Source organism: Diabrotica virgifera, chromosome 3, assembly GCF_917563875.1.
Source record: "Diabrotica virgifera virgifera chromosome 3, PGI_DIABVI_V3a".
Classification (NCBI taxonomy): Eukaryota; Metazoa; Arthropoda; class Insecta; order Coleoptera; family Chrysomelidae; genus Diabrotica; species Diabrotica virgifera.
Window position 1 is genome coordinate 126,087,920 of NC_065445.1, and position 14,671 is coordinate 126,102,590.

The window sequence follows — 14,671 nt, forward strand, 5'->3', positions numbered from 1 at the left end:
CACTTTTATTTACAAATGTCTTTAAGTCTTCAGGGAAAAGCTTATCTAGGAGAAACTTACTACGTGAAAGCTAACTTTTAATAAATATTTACGAATCAATATACAGGGTGTATCAAATTTATGTACCCGTGTTATATAAAAAACATATACATATCAGATACACAATTATACATTATCATATAATTTAATTTTTTGAAGTGTTTCTAGAACTATCGATTTCTGAACTGTATCAAATGCGCTCTCTATGTCGAAAGATACAGCAATTGGATTTCTGTTGCTGGCGAAGGAATGTGCAATTTCATTTTGTAAGATAATTAGGTTGCCTAATGTACAGCGATTTTTCCTAAATCTTGATTGGGCTTTGTCAAAAAACATTGCTCTTCAAGATACCAGGGAAGTCGAAAATTAAGCATCTTTTCTTCCACGGTGGTCTAGTATTTTAGTTTTAGCTAAATAAAATAAAACGAATACTTTTAGAAATTAAAAATGTCTCGCAAAAAGAAAAACTTGACAATATCTTTGATATTATTTACTATTCACTCGCATTAACCTCTACCATTTGTTTAAACAGTTTACACGTTTGGCATTTCTTTCCCCCAGGTATAATAGCTCCAGCTTACTCCGTGGGTTTTGTTACTTGTTCACCAGGAAACCATCTGGTTTTTCTAACTCTATTCTCACAAATTGGCCGCATTGCTCCTGTAGTGATTGTTCTCCTAAGTTATGTTCTCATTTTCTAATTTAGCTACACCGTATTGGTGATGACCAACCGGTCTGAAATACGTATATACAGTTGCACTCCATCTTATACACTTTTGTTTTTTTTTCCTTTTTGTGAGACATGCCAATATATCTTGGCTCTATTGAGAGGCTCAATTGAGAAGGAGACAAATTTTTCTTTGTTTTCGGTCTGTACCAGAGATCAAGTTCAGATTACAGGTGTGCCTGTATAGGTACCATTTGCGGTTTATTAAAAATAGTTCTTGTATAATTCGACATCTCTAGAAGACTGAAAAAACCTGTGTATTATATTAACACGTTCGATGTTTATGTCGCTCATTGGCGGCATTCGGTTTCCCTCTCCAGTGCTGATGTCACCGATAAGCGACATGTGCTCACTTACATTACATTACAAAAATTAAGTAAGGTTCTGGGAGAAGTACTTAAAGAAAAATACGCAGTGAACGTGTTAAAAATAAGAAGTACCTTACAGTTTGTATTGTTACCGACACTTTTTGCAAATACCTGAAATGGGAAAATTTTCCTTATTTTTGCACTCTGTAGACCACTTGACCATTGTTTACTTGTCACTCGTTGTTGTTTTTATGAGTCTTATTTTTTTTGTAACGTCAATTCGTTGATGTTTTTGTATAATTTACACTTCGTATTGTATTATTACTACTACGTCAAGGTATCACTACGTGATTTTTGGTGAAGGTATTTTATTAAAAAATGCAAAAATTATATTCTCAATTTTTTATTACGTAAGTAACATGGGCATATTTACATATTTTAATACAGCACAGCTGAAAAATAATACACAGGTCAAATTAGTTCCTGATTCAGTGGCATATACAAATTTTATAATTTATTACAAGATCACGATTTATTTAGATATTTTGTAGACAGTTATAACCTTTATTTTTGGATAATATCCAATAATGTGTCTGGTAACTCTTAAGTGTAGTAGTGTATTATACTGTATCATATAAAAGTATTCACAAAACCATTCTGCCTAAACATTAACACATAATAGTTATTTATGTACCAAGTCAGTAAAGTGACTCTTTATCGAACGAGTCTGATATTATGAGCAGAGCCAGCCTATAGCGAGCGAGGCGAATAACAGACGAGTTCGATAAAGAGTCTTTACTGACGTGGTGCATACAAAATTTGATCGCCAGCAATTTGATATTGGTTTTAATACTTACTTACAATTTACAATTTAAGATTTTTTAAAAATTTTAGACGTAATAAAATTTCATGGCAGTGATTACAGGTGACTTCTGCATGATTGATAGTTATCAATATTGAATAATTCTAAATTGGTAAAGTGTTGATTTATTTTATATGATTATATGTATGTAATTACAAAATACCACAGAATTTCACTTTTCGACATCAATTTAATTAACAATGTCGTAAATTTTGTACAATATTTTTAATAATTAAAGTAAATAAATTGTAAGTTAACTCAAATAAACAATCGATTACTGCGGTACATCGACCACTTACATTCAATTCCGATTAATCGCGGCAGGTAAAGTAAAATTCTACTTTCAGTACAATAAAGTGTTACTTTACTGACCCAAATGAGGGCAAATGAGTACAATAATGAATGGCTTTAGTGACGGTTGGTGATAAAATAAATAATTTTTATTAAGTAATGAGCCAAATTCGAAAATTTCAGGCAACGGCGTAACCAGGGTTACAACTTCGAACTGGCTTGATTTGTCAGCAACGCCTTTGAATATTCGTAATGGTTTTAAGCGTATAGAGCTCAATGGGGGGTTATAGCCCCCAATCTCCCCCGGTTATATATGATTGCAGGAGGCAATTATAAAAAAAAAGTAAGTACTTACATATAAGTGCTTAATGGCACTTTCACACAACAAGTTGAAATCATTAATCATTAATACAATGATATAAACTTACATGCATAGAAATCGGCCCACTTAAAACTTTTGTCATTTTTGATGACTCGTATTTCCTAAACCTGTTGGCCGATTTAAGTGATTTTTTTTTGTTATAGCCTGATTCTTTAACAATATCGCTGTAATAATATTGTTGCTAAATAGGTAAATTTTTATTGTATACCGGGAGTACAAATCAAACTTTGTTTTTTTCTCAAAGTTCGCAATACCCTGTGGAATATTTTAGCATTTATACAATACTGAAATTAAAACCCAACTATAGCCTCATTTTTCATAACATTCTGTTTTTTGATTCATTCCCTTATGTTGGATAATAAAAAAGTTAGGTACTTTAACAACTAACCTTGTTTTTCGGCAATACAAGGTGTTTTTTTAATAAATATGGCAAACTTTATGGGGTAATTCTGCATGAAAAATAGGGACCTTTTGTTTATAAACATATATCTGCGAACGCTTCGTTTTCGAGATACGGGGTGTTGAATTTTTTCTTACAAACTGACGATTTATTTATTGCTTTAAAACCGGTTGAGACATGCAAATGAAATTTAGTGGGTTTTAAGACGTAGTTATTGCACATTTTTTGACATACAATTAAGATTTTTATATTGACCATTAGCGTGCATACGGGTAATATGATCGCTCATATTACCCGTATGCATGCCAATAGTAAATATTAAACGCTTAATTTTATGTCAAAAAATCGGCAATAATTATCTCTTTTTCATTTGCATATCTCAACTGGTTTTAGAACAATAAATAAATCGATAGTTTGTAAGAAAAAATTCAACATCTCGTATCTCGGAAACGAAACATTTGCAAACATACGTTTATAAAGCAAACTGTCATTATTTTTTCATGTAGAATAATTACCCTGTAAAGTTTGTCCCACTTATTTAGAAACACCGTGTATTGATGAAGAACATGTCTACATAGTTTTTAAAGTACCTACCTAACTTTTTTATTATCCAACATAAATGAATGAATTAAAAAACCGAATGTTAAGAAAACCTGAGGCTATAGTTGGGTTTTAATTTCAGTATTTTATAAATGCTAGAATATTCCACAGGGTGTTGCGAATATTAAGAAATAGCACAGTTTGATTCTACACCCGGTATATAATGAAAACTTACCTGTTTAGCAACAGTATTATTACAGCAATATTGTTAAAGAGTCAGGCTATAACATATTTAAAAAATCACTTAAATCGGCCAACAGGTTTAGGAAATACGAAACATCAAAAATGACCAAATTTTTAAGTGGGCCGATTTCTATGCACGTAAGTTTATTTTTACTGTGACATATGTACAATAATTACGAAACCTGGTAGCCCTGAGTCATCTGAGTGACAGGAAATCAAGCACGTTACTTCGCAATAAGATAGGAGTCAAGATGTAACAAATGGCATAGATACTTTGAAGTGAAGATGTACAGTACATTTAATCACAAGTCACAACGACATATTATGGAGCTAAGACATGTATGTGACAAACAAATTGCTTTTCGCTTAAATGAAATGTTCAACTTACCGCCTGCCTTGGTAGGCTTGCCTGACTCTAGGTAGTCAGTAGTCATTGAATCAACGACGACAATCTTCTTGAATCTAATTCTACTTTTGATTTGATTTAAAGTAACCCCATAGGAAAAAAACAAGTGGTGTAAGGTCTGGGAATTTTATTGTTAGATAGAATCAATTTCCTTCAAGTAACGGTCGAATCCATAACTCAGTAATTTATTTGTTGTCATAGGTCACTCTTGGTCATTCTCTGTTTTTCATTACTTTATGATGTGTTCTGTTAGATCACTCCAGATAAGATTCCATTTTTCACAGCATACATGTATTTTTTTAGTTCTTTGACAATGAACGAATTTCCCGAGTGTTGTTTTTATTCTGGGGTGCTCATTTAATTTTTGGTGCTTCAAATTGGTGATTTGGTTTACCATTCACGAGTACTAGTTGGTTTTTTATCTGATGTAATGTTATTGCTCGTGATTGTTTTACTCTTGTGTAGTCACCAGTACTATCCTATCATTAAGATCACACCTTAGATCTGCTTACTTACGCAGCATATGCGTCACATCCCTTTTACTTTCATCTCCTTTCATCATTTCACGTCTCCTTTCATCCTCTTATTTTGAAGCTCCGAGTATCTGGTGGAATATCTCACCTATTTCCAGAGTGATTTTACTATAAAATGTTTTTTGTACCATTCGGAGTATTGTGCCTCATCCTTCAGACCATGCATTCTCTGGGTTTGCTTACGGGAGGTTCTATTAATGAGCTCAATGAAATCATTGTGCTTTTGGGGAGTCACCAAGATGAAAATTTTGATGTCTTTCTTTCTTTCTCCTCTTCCTTTTACTCCATCAGGGTGTCGGATTTGGGCTAGTTATTTTAATTTCCTCTCACCCATCTCTTCCATTCTTTTCTATTTCCTGCCATTACTTTCAATTCCTTGTGTGATTTTTATTTAATTTTTAATATGCATACTTTCTGATATCCATTTTTTTCTCTTTTTACGATGTTTTTTGCTTCGTGGACTTTTATATTCATTCTGTTGGGTTGAGTCCTCATCATCAGATGCCCATACCAGTTCATTTGTCTTTTTGCTATTTTATTCATTATTGGTTCTTGGTTGGCCATTCTCCTAATAGTCTCATTTTTTAATCTATCCCATTTTGTGTTTCCAACTATCCTTAAGTGTCTCATCTCCATGATACCTATTTATCCTGTTCTTATGCTTTTCCTGACTTGCAGTGAAAATTGTGCGTATATAAGACAAGCGGTATTACGATTGTGTTTACATTTTTATCCTTGTCTCTCGTGTGAGTTTTCTTTTTCCCAGTATTGGAGCTAACGCCAAGTATAACTTGTTTGATTTATTTACTCTATTTGTTATTTTTTTATCAATTTGATCAAACTGTTTATATTTTATTACCTTGGCTATCAATTAAATTGTAACTTAGAGACTCACGGCGAAATTAGATCTACTATCTAGAATAAAACAGTCCAGAGCCGCTTTTAGAAGGATGTTCAAGGTATTATGTAACAGAGACCTAAAACTGACATTGAGGATCTACCTACCTCGCTGCTACGTGTCCTCGGTCTTACTTTATGGTGTCGAGTGACGGACTGTGAAAAAAATCGATCTAAATCGTCTTGAGACTTTCGAAGTTTCTTGGGTGGAGAAGATTCGAAGCTCCACAGTACTAAAACGTCTCAGCAAGACTACTGAGATTATAAAAAGCATCCAGAAGAGAAAGCTGGAGTATTTCGGACATGTAATGGAGGTCCAAAATATAGGTTGCTACAAAACATTAAGCAAGGGAAAATAGCAGGCAAAGGCAGTCCATGATGAAGAAGAACCTAATGGTTGAAGAATTTGCGAGATTGGTATGGGGTTGATACAAGCATGCTATTCAGGGTGGCAGTTAATAAAATTAAGATAGCTATGATGGTAACTAACCTTCTGAAAGGACATGGTACATGAAGAAGATGATTTGTTATTTCACAGTCTAGGTAGGATAGGTTATATTTCTCGTTGATATTGATGTGTCCCCTCTCTGAAATGTTGCTAACATGATTGGATATTATGGATTTTGTTGTAAGTAGGTATAATATTGAAAACCAACCGAGTTCCATAATTATTTGTTTGACAGATAGGATATTGATTATGTTCAAAATAAGAGAGATAAAAGGAACTACAACGTTAACGGGATTTTATTGTCTCATATAGTCAATGGACCTCTAAATTTGAAAAAACCGCGGAGTGCTACCATTTAAATGGATGCATTTTTGAGAAATGGGTGAATTTGTAGACGTCTTTGGTACAAAGACGTCTACAGGAAAATTGTTCCAGGTTAAATTTACTATCGAAATATTACATTTTAGTCAAAAATATTTTTATTTACAAAAATATATTCAAAAGAAAAGCAAAAAAACAACACGAAAAAAGCAATTTTGTTTTTTGCTACATAACTTTTTTCCACGGCGATATAGGTACAGATATTGCTTCAACAGAAATTAACTTACATTCTTTCTCTTTAAAATGACGTTTAGTAGAAGTCTCTAGGATTTATATTTTCCGAAATAGGATTTTTCAAAATGCGCCGCTCACAGCATTTTTGGACCATTTCCCCATTATTTCGCAAACATTGTTCTGTAACTTTTTTTTTGCACATTTCTAGGTATATGCAATGGTACATGCATATGCAATGGTACATTTATTAGAAAGAGGAGTCAATTACATTTAAAATGGTCTATTGTATAAGGTTGCTTGACTATTTTGAAGCAAGTTTTGCTTTTTCAAGGTTTCATACTTTTAATGATTTTTGATATTTTTTCTGATTATTTTTTTTTAATTTCTGGTTATGACTTTTTTTCTTGTACATTTAGGGATATACATTGTATAACAGAAAACAGCATATTTTCTTTACTTTAAAATGGTGTATTCCAAAAAAATCTAGGACCATTTTTAAACAAGGTATCCGTAGGATATCCAAGAGTATTCGTAATTTGAAAAAAATTAATTTTTTTTTTCAATTAGAAGAATATAATTGCATATTATAATATAATTTTTAATTCCAAATAATTTTCTTAATAACAATTTTCGATATTGTGAAATATAAAGGTACTTTACTCCTGAGCAAATTCATATTTTTTAACATACCTCGTACACTATTAATAAAATTTTATATCTGGTGATCGCATTTTAGGTTTCAGGCTAGGCAGAGCATTTTATAAAGAATAACTTTTTTTCGTAAAATTAATACTAAAAAAGTTTTCTATATGGTTCCAACTATTGCATGTGTATATTGCATGAAAAAGCATATCTTGTTTAAAAATAGTCCAAGAATTTTTACAGTCCACCATTTTAAAGTACAGAAAATGAGCTTTCATTTTTATTACACAATACATATACCCAAATATACAATAAAAAAAGTTATAGTGAGAAATTTAAAAATAGTGGTAAAATATATCAAAAATCATTAAACGTATAAAATTTTGAAAAACCATATCTTGCTTAAATATAGCCATACGGCCTTCTACGATAGAACATTTTAAAGGTAATTGACTTCTCTTTTTACTAAATGCACCATTGCGTATACTTTGAAATGCGTAGAAAAACGTTACAGAACAATGTTTGCGAAGTAACACGGAAAATATCCCAAAATCGCTGTGAGTGGCGAAAGTTGAAAAATCATATTTTAGAAATTGTAAATCACAGGGTCTTCTACCAAACGCCATTTTAAATAGAAAGGATGGAAGTTTTTTTCTGTGAAGCTATGCCTATACCTATATTCACGTGGAAGAAAGTTATGGGGCATAAAACAAAATTGCTATCTTTCATGTTTTTTTCTTGTTTTTCTTTTGGATATATTTTTGTAAAAAAACATGTTTTTGACTTTAAAATGTGATATTTCTATAGTAAATTTAACCTGGAATAATTTTCCTATAGACGTGTTTGCACTAAATGTGCATAGAACTAACCCTAATTCGCCTTGTGCCTAGGGACTAATTCACCCCTTTCTCAAAAACGCACCAATTTAAATGGTAGCACTCTGTGGTTTTTTTAAATATAGAGGTCCATTGACTATATGAAACAATAAAACCCTGTTAACGTTGTAGTTCCTTTCTAAAATACAAACAGTCGGAAAAATGAAAAAATACTCATGAACGATCACATCAATCACTTATTTTGTATTTGCTGTCTTTTTCTATAACAAACGTTTGTTATTTATAGAAAAAGACAGAAAATACAAAATAAATGATTGATGTGATCGTTCATGGGTATTCTTTCATTTTTCCGACTGTAATCAATAGCCTAAGAAAGACAAAATAAATTTCATCTGGATGTGTATCGTGTTTTGGCATAGATTATCTAATAAAAAAAAATAATATAGTTTATTTAATTTACTTATTTTAAAATTTCAAAACAAAAAGAATTTAACTAATAGTGTTTTCTATCTTTTTGTTACCTTCATTGTTATAAACTCTGCAATATGCCACGAATCAGAAACCTCTTTTTTCTGAAAAGGAACATTTATTTTTTAAATAAACGTCTTTCGTTTTTTAATGAAGTCCTTTCTTCATCACTCTAGATAACTTAAAATTTAAATAAATCAGTTTGTACTATTATACATTCCACTTAATAATCACGTCTCACTTTTATCTTTTCTTTTTTTTAAATAACAAAAACTATACAAAGTTTTACGCGGTTCAGAACCAGTAGAGATCCTTTGAGGAGTCTTGGACTTGGGCTTCAAGACCTGAAACAATAGAAAAACAGTAATTAGAAGACCATGAAAAGTAATTTATGAAAAAATTATATTATAATAGTGAACTTGCATAAAAGTGTTAATTCGAAAAAAATGCTAAAAATCACAACAGAACATAATTTAAGATATATAGTGTTGTATAAATTTGTATGGGAAAAATTTAGAAAATAAATTTATATCAGAGACCACGAGATCATAGATTTTCATCGCCCTGTATATGACCAAAAATTGTAAATATTATAATTTAGTTAGTAAACAGTGTTTTCGCGGAAAGTGAAATCGTTATGGTGGTTTGTTAATGGTTCTCTGAACGAACTTAGACAATGGTTCGGGAAGATTAGAAAGTACATTTTATTTCGCTTTGGAATCGACAATAGGACATTTGTAAATGATTCGTAGAAGGAGAGACAGTAAACAAATTTATTGAGTTTAGAATATAAGGCTTTTTGTTTAGCATTTTGAAACAACGAAAGTAATTTGGTATGTCCTAGAATTTAACAAAATGGAAAAGTTGTATACAAAATAAATTGGTTCTTAAGAAATGAAAATATGGGTGTAGTGGGTAGAGAGGATGTTTGTGATTGGCGGAGAAAGATAGATGGTGGGGATGAGAGTGTTAAGTCTGAGTTTGAGGAGAGAAAAAAATGGTCACTGTGTAATGAATATCTGGAGAGTACAGTCCAGTTTTTAAAAAGTGAAAAGTCGATGTAAAGTGGTGAAATTGGCCTTTGCGAGCAGAATCGTGGTGAAACGAAATCGTTGACCGAGTTGAGAAGTTCATTTTCCTTGTATCCGAGGATATTCCTGTTTTCTGTCTAGAACGAGTAGCCGGTGCGTATCAATTTGCACAAGATATCGAGCCTAATCGAGCAGAGAGAAAACAAAATAGACATTTTGTCCCGATTTTATTGATCATAGCAATGTGTGGTTACTATTTGGAAATTATGTTATTATTATTACCTTAGTTAGGGCTATCATATTATCACTATTTTTGTGTTAATTTGTTTGTGTAATCTATATCGTAGGTGATTGTTGAAAAAAAAAATAGATTTTTAATTTTGTCTATGGTTTTGTAGTGTGTTGCATATATATTGTGTATTGTATGAGATTTTCAATGTTTTGTTATTCGACTTCCTTTATTCCACTATTGTTGGTATATTTATTATTGATTTCTTGTTTTAGTATTGGCAACCAAAACCTATTGCATTCTGCTCATGAGTTTGCTACACATTTTTCTTCGTTTGAAATATATAAACTAAAAAATCTTTTTCTTTTTGAGAACGATTTCTGGAGTAGAAATCGAAACGTCAAACATTAATTAATAATTAATTAAATTGCAATGTTCATTACACCAATAACAGTGGCTGAATTCTATATAAACATAATACGTAAAATGGACAGACTACTTTCGATTTAGTGTTGCCCAAATGCAAGACCAAGACGAGACTTAGAGAGTCTTGGTCTTGGTCTTGCGCCAATACACCTGGTCTTGGTCTTACTCTCTCGGTCTTGGTCTTGGTCTTGGTCTTGGTCTTGCAGCAAGAGTCTTGCAAGTCTCGCAGTTACCCATTAGCCTAGTGCTATTTATTCTTTATTAAGCGTTACTTTAGATCTTAGAACAACGTACATTTCACAGATTCTACAAGTGCCGGTGGGGGATGGCGTTTATTCGCAGTATTATAGTCGGTGTAAGAGAGAGAAAGTATTCGAAATTATGAAATAACAAATGTTATATTATTTGCTATTTCATCATTTCGAATACGCCCTCTCTACACCGACTATAACACTACGCATAGATATTATCCCCCACCGGCACCTTTAGAATCTGTACACTGTAACAGAGTAGGCACATTTTAATCTTGAATTAACATAGCCATAGTAATGACCAATAAAATTAATAAATGTCCAAACTGACATTGGGTAAGGTGTGATCCCACGATCGGCACGATCTAAGCGATCCGTGCCAATGCTCTAACTAACTGAGCTATCCATGGCCCACGGGAGTCAGTTTCTTAATAAACGTTTGCATTTAGTAAGCTTACATGTGCCAAGACATGGTTATAATACAAAAAACCAAATTAATGCCATCAAGTTGACTGTATTTCAAAGACCATTATCTGTCTAGAAAGGGATTGATCGACCCTCACCTTATATGAGATGGAATAAAAGACTTATACAGTTTGCCATTTATTGAAATAAAAAATAAAATACAATACAAATTAAATTTTAGAACAGTAGGTACGCAATTGTTTTGACGTTACTGTTACTAAGACTTTATCTTTATATTAATTTTTTTTTTGATCAAGAATTAATACAAAGTAGGTACAATCCTTTATAGAAGATCTAGAGAAAATGGATGTGTGACAATGGGAATTAGTGGCACAGAACCGACAAACATGGAAGGCAATAGTAAACGCGGCAAAGACTGACGAAGAGTTGTAAGGTCATTGATGATGATGACAATTCTTTATACTCGTTACTATCCAATACCCTAAGTAGGGTATTGTTACTTTCCCTAGTCCAATAGTCCAATCATAATCATCATCAGTAGCTCGACAACCCTTTTTGGGTCCTGGCTTGTTCTAGGATTTTCCTCCATTCTGTTCTGTTCCTTGCTTTGTTCTTCCAGTGGGTAATCTCAAGTGTTTTCAGATCTTGTTCCACTTGTTCCATGTATCTAAGTTTGGGTCTTCTCTTTGACCTTCTCCCTACTGGTGTTTCGGTCTCCAACATTCGTTCAACATGGCCCATCCAGCGCAGGCGTCCGATCTTTATGGATGTTATGACGTCGGGTTCGTTGTATGCTGAGTATAGTTCAAAATTATATCTTCTGCGCCATACGTCATTTTCTTTCACCCCCTTATATATGTGTCTAAGGATTTTTCGTTCAAACGTACCTAATAAGTTCTCATCGCTTTTCGACAGTGTCCACGTCTCTGATCCATATATAAGGACCGGTTTTATCAGGGTTTTGTATATTTTGCATTTGGTTTTTCTCGTGATGTTGTTAAGCAGGCCGCACATCAAAGAAACATGAAACGTAAATTACGTTTCATGGAAATAAACCACTGCTAAACAAATATATGTCCGACCATTTATTAAACTCTCCGAAAATAAAAATGTGCCATGAGCATGAATCACACTCGTTTCATTGGTAGGCGGACTTTGAGATTTGTTTAGCAGTGTTTTCTTTTCATGAAACATGTTTTTCGTTTCATGTTTCATGTTTTTCGCTTCATGTTTCTTTGGTGTGCGGCTTGGCTTAGATCTTAGATGTTTAATGAGTCCATTATATGTTTTATTAGCTGTATTCTTCTCTTAACTTCTTCGCTGACATTGTTATCTGCGGTAACTAGTGAACCTAGATAAGAACCTATATTTCGATGTTATAGTCTCCTATTGTCAGATTCTGTAGGTTTCTTTGGCCTGTCGATTTGCTGGCCTTCATGTATTTGGTTTTTATTTCATTAATATTTAGGCCACTGTTCTGTGCCGCTCTTTCTATACCATTAAATGCTTCTATCATTTCTCTTTTGCTTCTAGCTATGATATCAAGATCATCTGCAAATGCCAATATTTGTATACTTTTTGTTATTATTGTTTCTCTGGTGTTGACTTTTGACTCTCTAATTATCTTCTCTAATGTGATGTTGAATAGAATACAGGATAGGGCATCTCCCTGTCGTAGGCCCGTTCTAACATGTATTGTATCTGTTAGTGCGTTTTGAATTCGAACCCTGCTTTGTACTTTAAGTGGTTCTTTTACTATATCAATGAGATGAGTTGGAATATTAAACTCTTTCAGGGCGTTGATCAGAAATTCTCGATGGATACTATCATAGGCACTCTCAAAGTCAATGAAGAGATGATGTGTTTCTATATTAAATTCACTGTAGTCTTTTCCAAGATTTGTCTCAAAACGAGAATGATCTATTGTGGACTTCTGCCTGCAGAAACCACATTGATATCCCCCAACTATTTGTTCCGCATATTGCCCGGTAGTTTTTACATTGAAGCTGATCTCCCTTTTTATGTAGTGGAATGATTACTCCGGTATTCCAGTCTTGTGGCAGTTGTTTATTATTCCATATGTTCACTATAAGTTCGTGTATCGCATTCAATAGGGAGTCTCCGCCTTCTTTTATTAATTCTGCGGTAATGTTGTCCAATCCAGGTGACTTGTTGTTTTTCAGTCTGGTAACTGCTTCTTGCATTTCAGCTACTGAAGAGGAGGTTGTTTCTCTGGTATCCGTTTGATCCAGTATAATTCCATCGTATAGTGGATCTCTGTTTTGTTCAAACTTTTCTTTGAAGAATTCAGTCCATCTTTGTAGTATTTCACTCTGTTGAGTTACTATATCTCATTTTTTGTCTCTGCACATCATTGTTCTTGGTTTAAATTCTTTTTTGTTTTTGTTAAGTTTTTGGTAGAATTTTCTGGTTTCTGTTGGTTTATTTAATTCTTCAATTTCTTGGAGTTCTTTTCTATGTGTTCTCTTTTCTTTCTGCGGTGTATTTTCTTCTCTTCCCTCCTTAGCATTCTATATTCCTCCTCTGCCTGTCTTGTTCTATGTCGTTGGTGTAGTCGTTGATATGCATTATTTTTTTTTCTCTGTTATGTTACGACACACTTCATCGAACCACTTCCCTTCAGTTGATCTGACCTTTTTTGTAGACCCAATGTCTCTTTGGCAGCGTCTTGTATGATGTTTTTATACGCTTCCCATTCTCTGTTTATATCCTCGTGCTTTTGTCTGTTTTCTAGCCTTCCTTTTATATACTTATTCTTTGTATTTGGCCCTTTTGCTGTTGTCTGCTAAGTTTTTTATTTCATAGTTTTTTATTTCATATTTCTCAATTTTGACGTTTATTACATCTGAGTGATGTCTAGAGTCAATAATAACATGATCGATCATGTTTACTGTAACCCCATCTGGAGATCGCCACGTTCCCTTATGAATATTTTTTCGCTGGAAGCATGTGCTGGCAATGACCATGTTAAGGGAAGTTGCTAGATTTATTAGTCTGATGCCATTGTCATTGGATACTTCATGGAGGCTGTGCTTACCTATCGTTGGTAGGTATTGTTGCTCTTTTCCTATTTTTGCGTTGAGATCACCATAAATAATTTTGATGTCATTCTTTGGGCATGAATGGTATGCAGCTTCTAGGTCTTCACAGAATTTTTCTTTGACATCGTCTTCTTTTTCCTCTGTAGGGGCATGCACATTTAAAATGCTATATTTCCAATAGTCCAATACCCTACCGTTATTTCGTTACTTTAAATATTTCTGTATTTTGTTTATAGATTAGCCGGAATTATCTGTTAATTTCTCTCGTTACTTTTGAATAACAAATACTACAATGATTAATGTAATTTACAAAAGCATGAAAATAGAGACTTCATTTAGTCTAAGAGCTAGAGCCGAAAAATCATCGTCATAAGTAATATGCAGTTTGGCATGTGAAATGTGTCTATTGTATATTGATAATTATGACCCCTTTCAGGCTGACACCTCAGTGGATACAGGAAGTAGCAATAAGGGATGAAAGGGGAAAGTTAGTGTAGTCTTTAAAGGTTTTCACCTCCTATTTTGTTAAACCTCCATCGATTTACATGAAAATTGGTGAGTGGTTAGAGCATACCTCAAGAAAAAAAATTGATTTGGTGCCAACTTGCACTTTTACCCTGGGGGTGGATACCACCCCTTCTCGGGCGTGAAAACTATTTTATTAAAAAT

At 33.1% G+C, this 14,671-nt stretch overlaps 1 protein-coding gene across 1 annotated transcript in view; it reads right to left on the minus strand.

Annotated features, from left to right (window-relative positions):
* Positions 1–1,461: 1,461 nt before the first annotated feature.
* Positions 1,462–14,671, minus strand: part of LOC126881301 (protein vestigial) — a 266,771-nt gene continuing 253,561 nt past the window's right edge. The window contains exon 5 of the mRNA XM_050645503.1: positions 1,462–8,921. Within this exon, the coding sequence (XP_050501460.1) occupies positions 8,872–8,921 (50 nt within the window). The 3' untranslated portion in view covers positions 1,462–8,871. The remainder of the gene's footprint in view (positions 8,922–14,671) is intronic.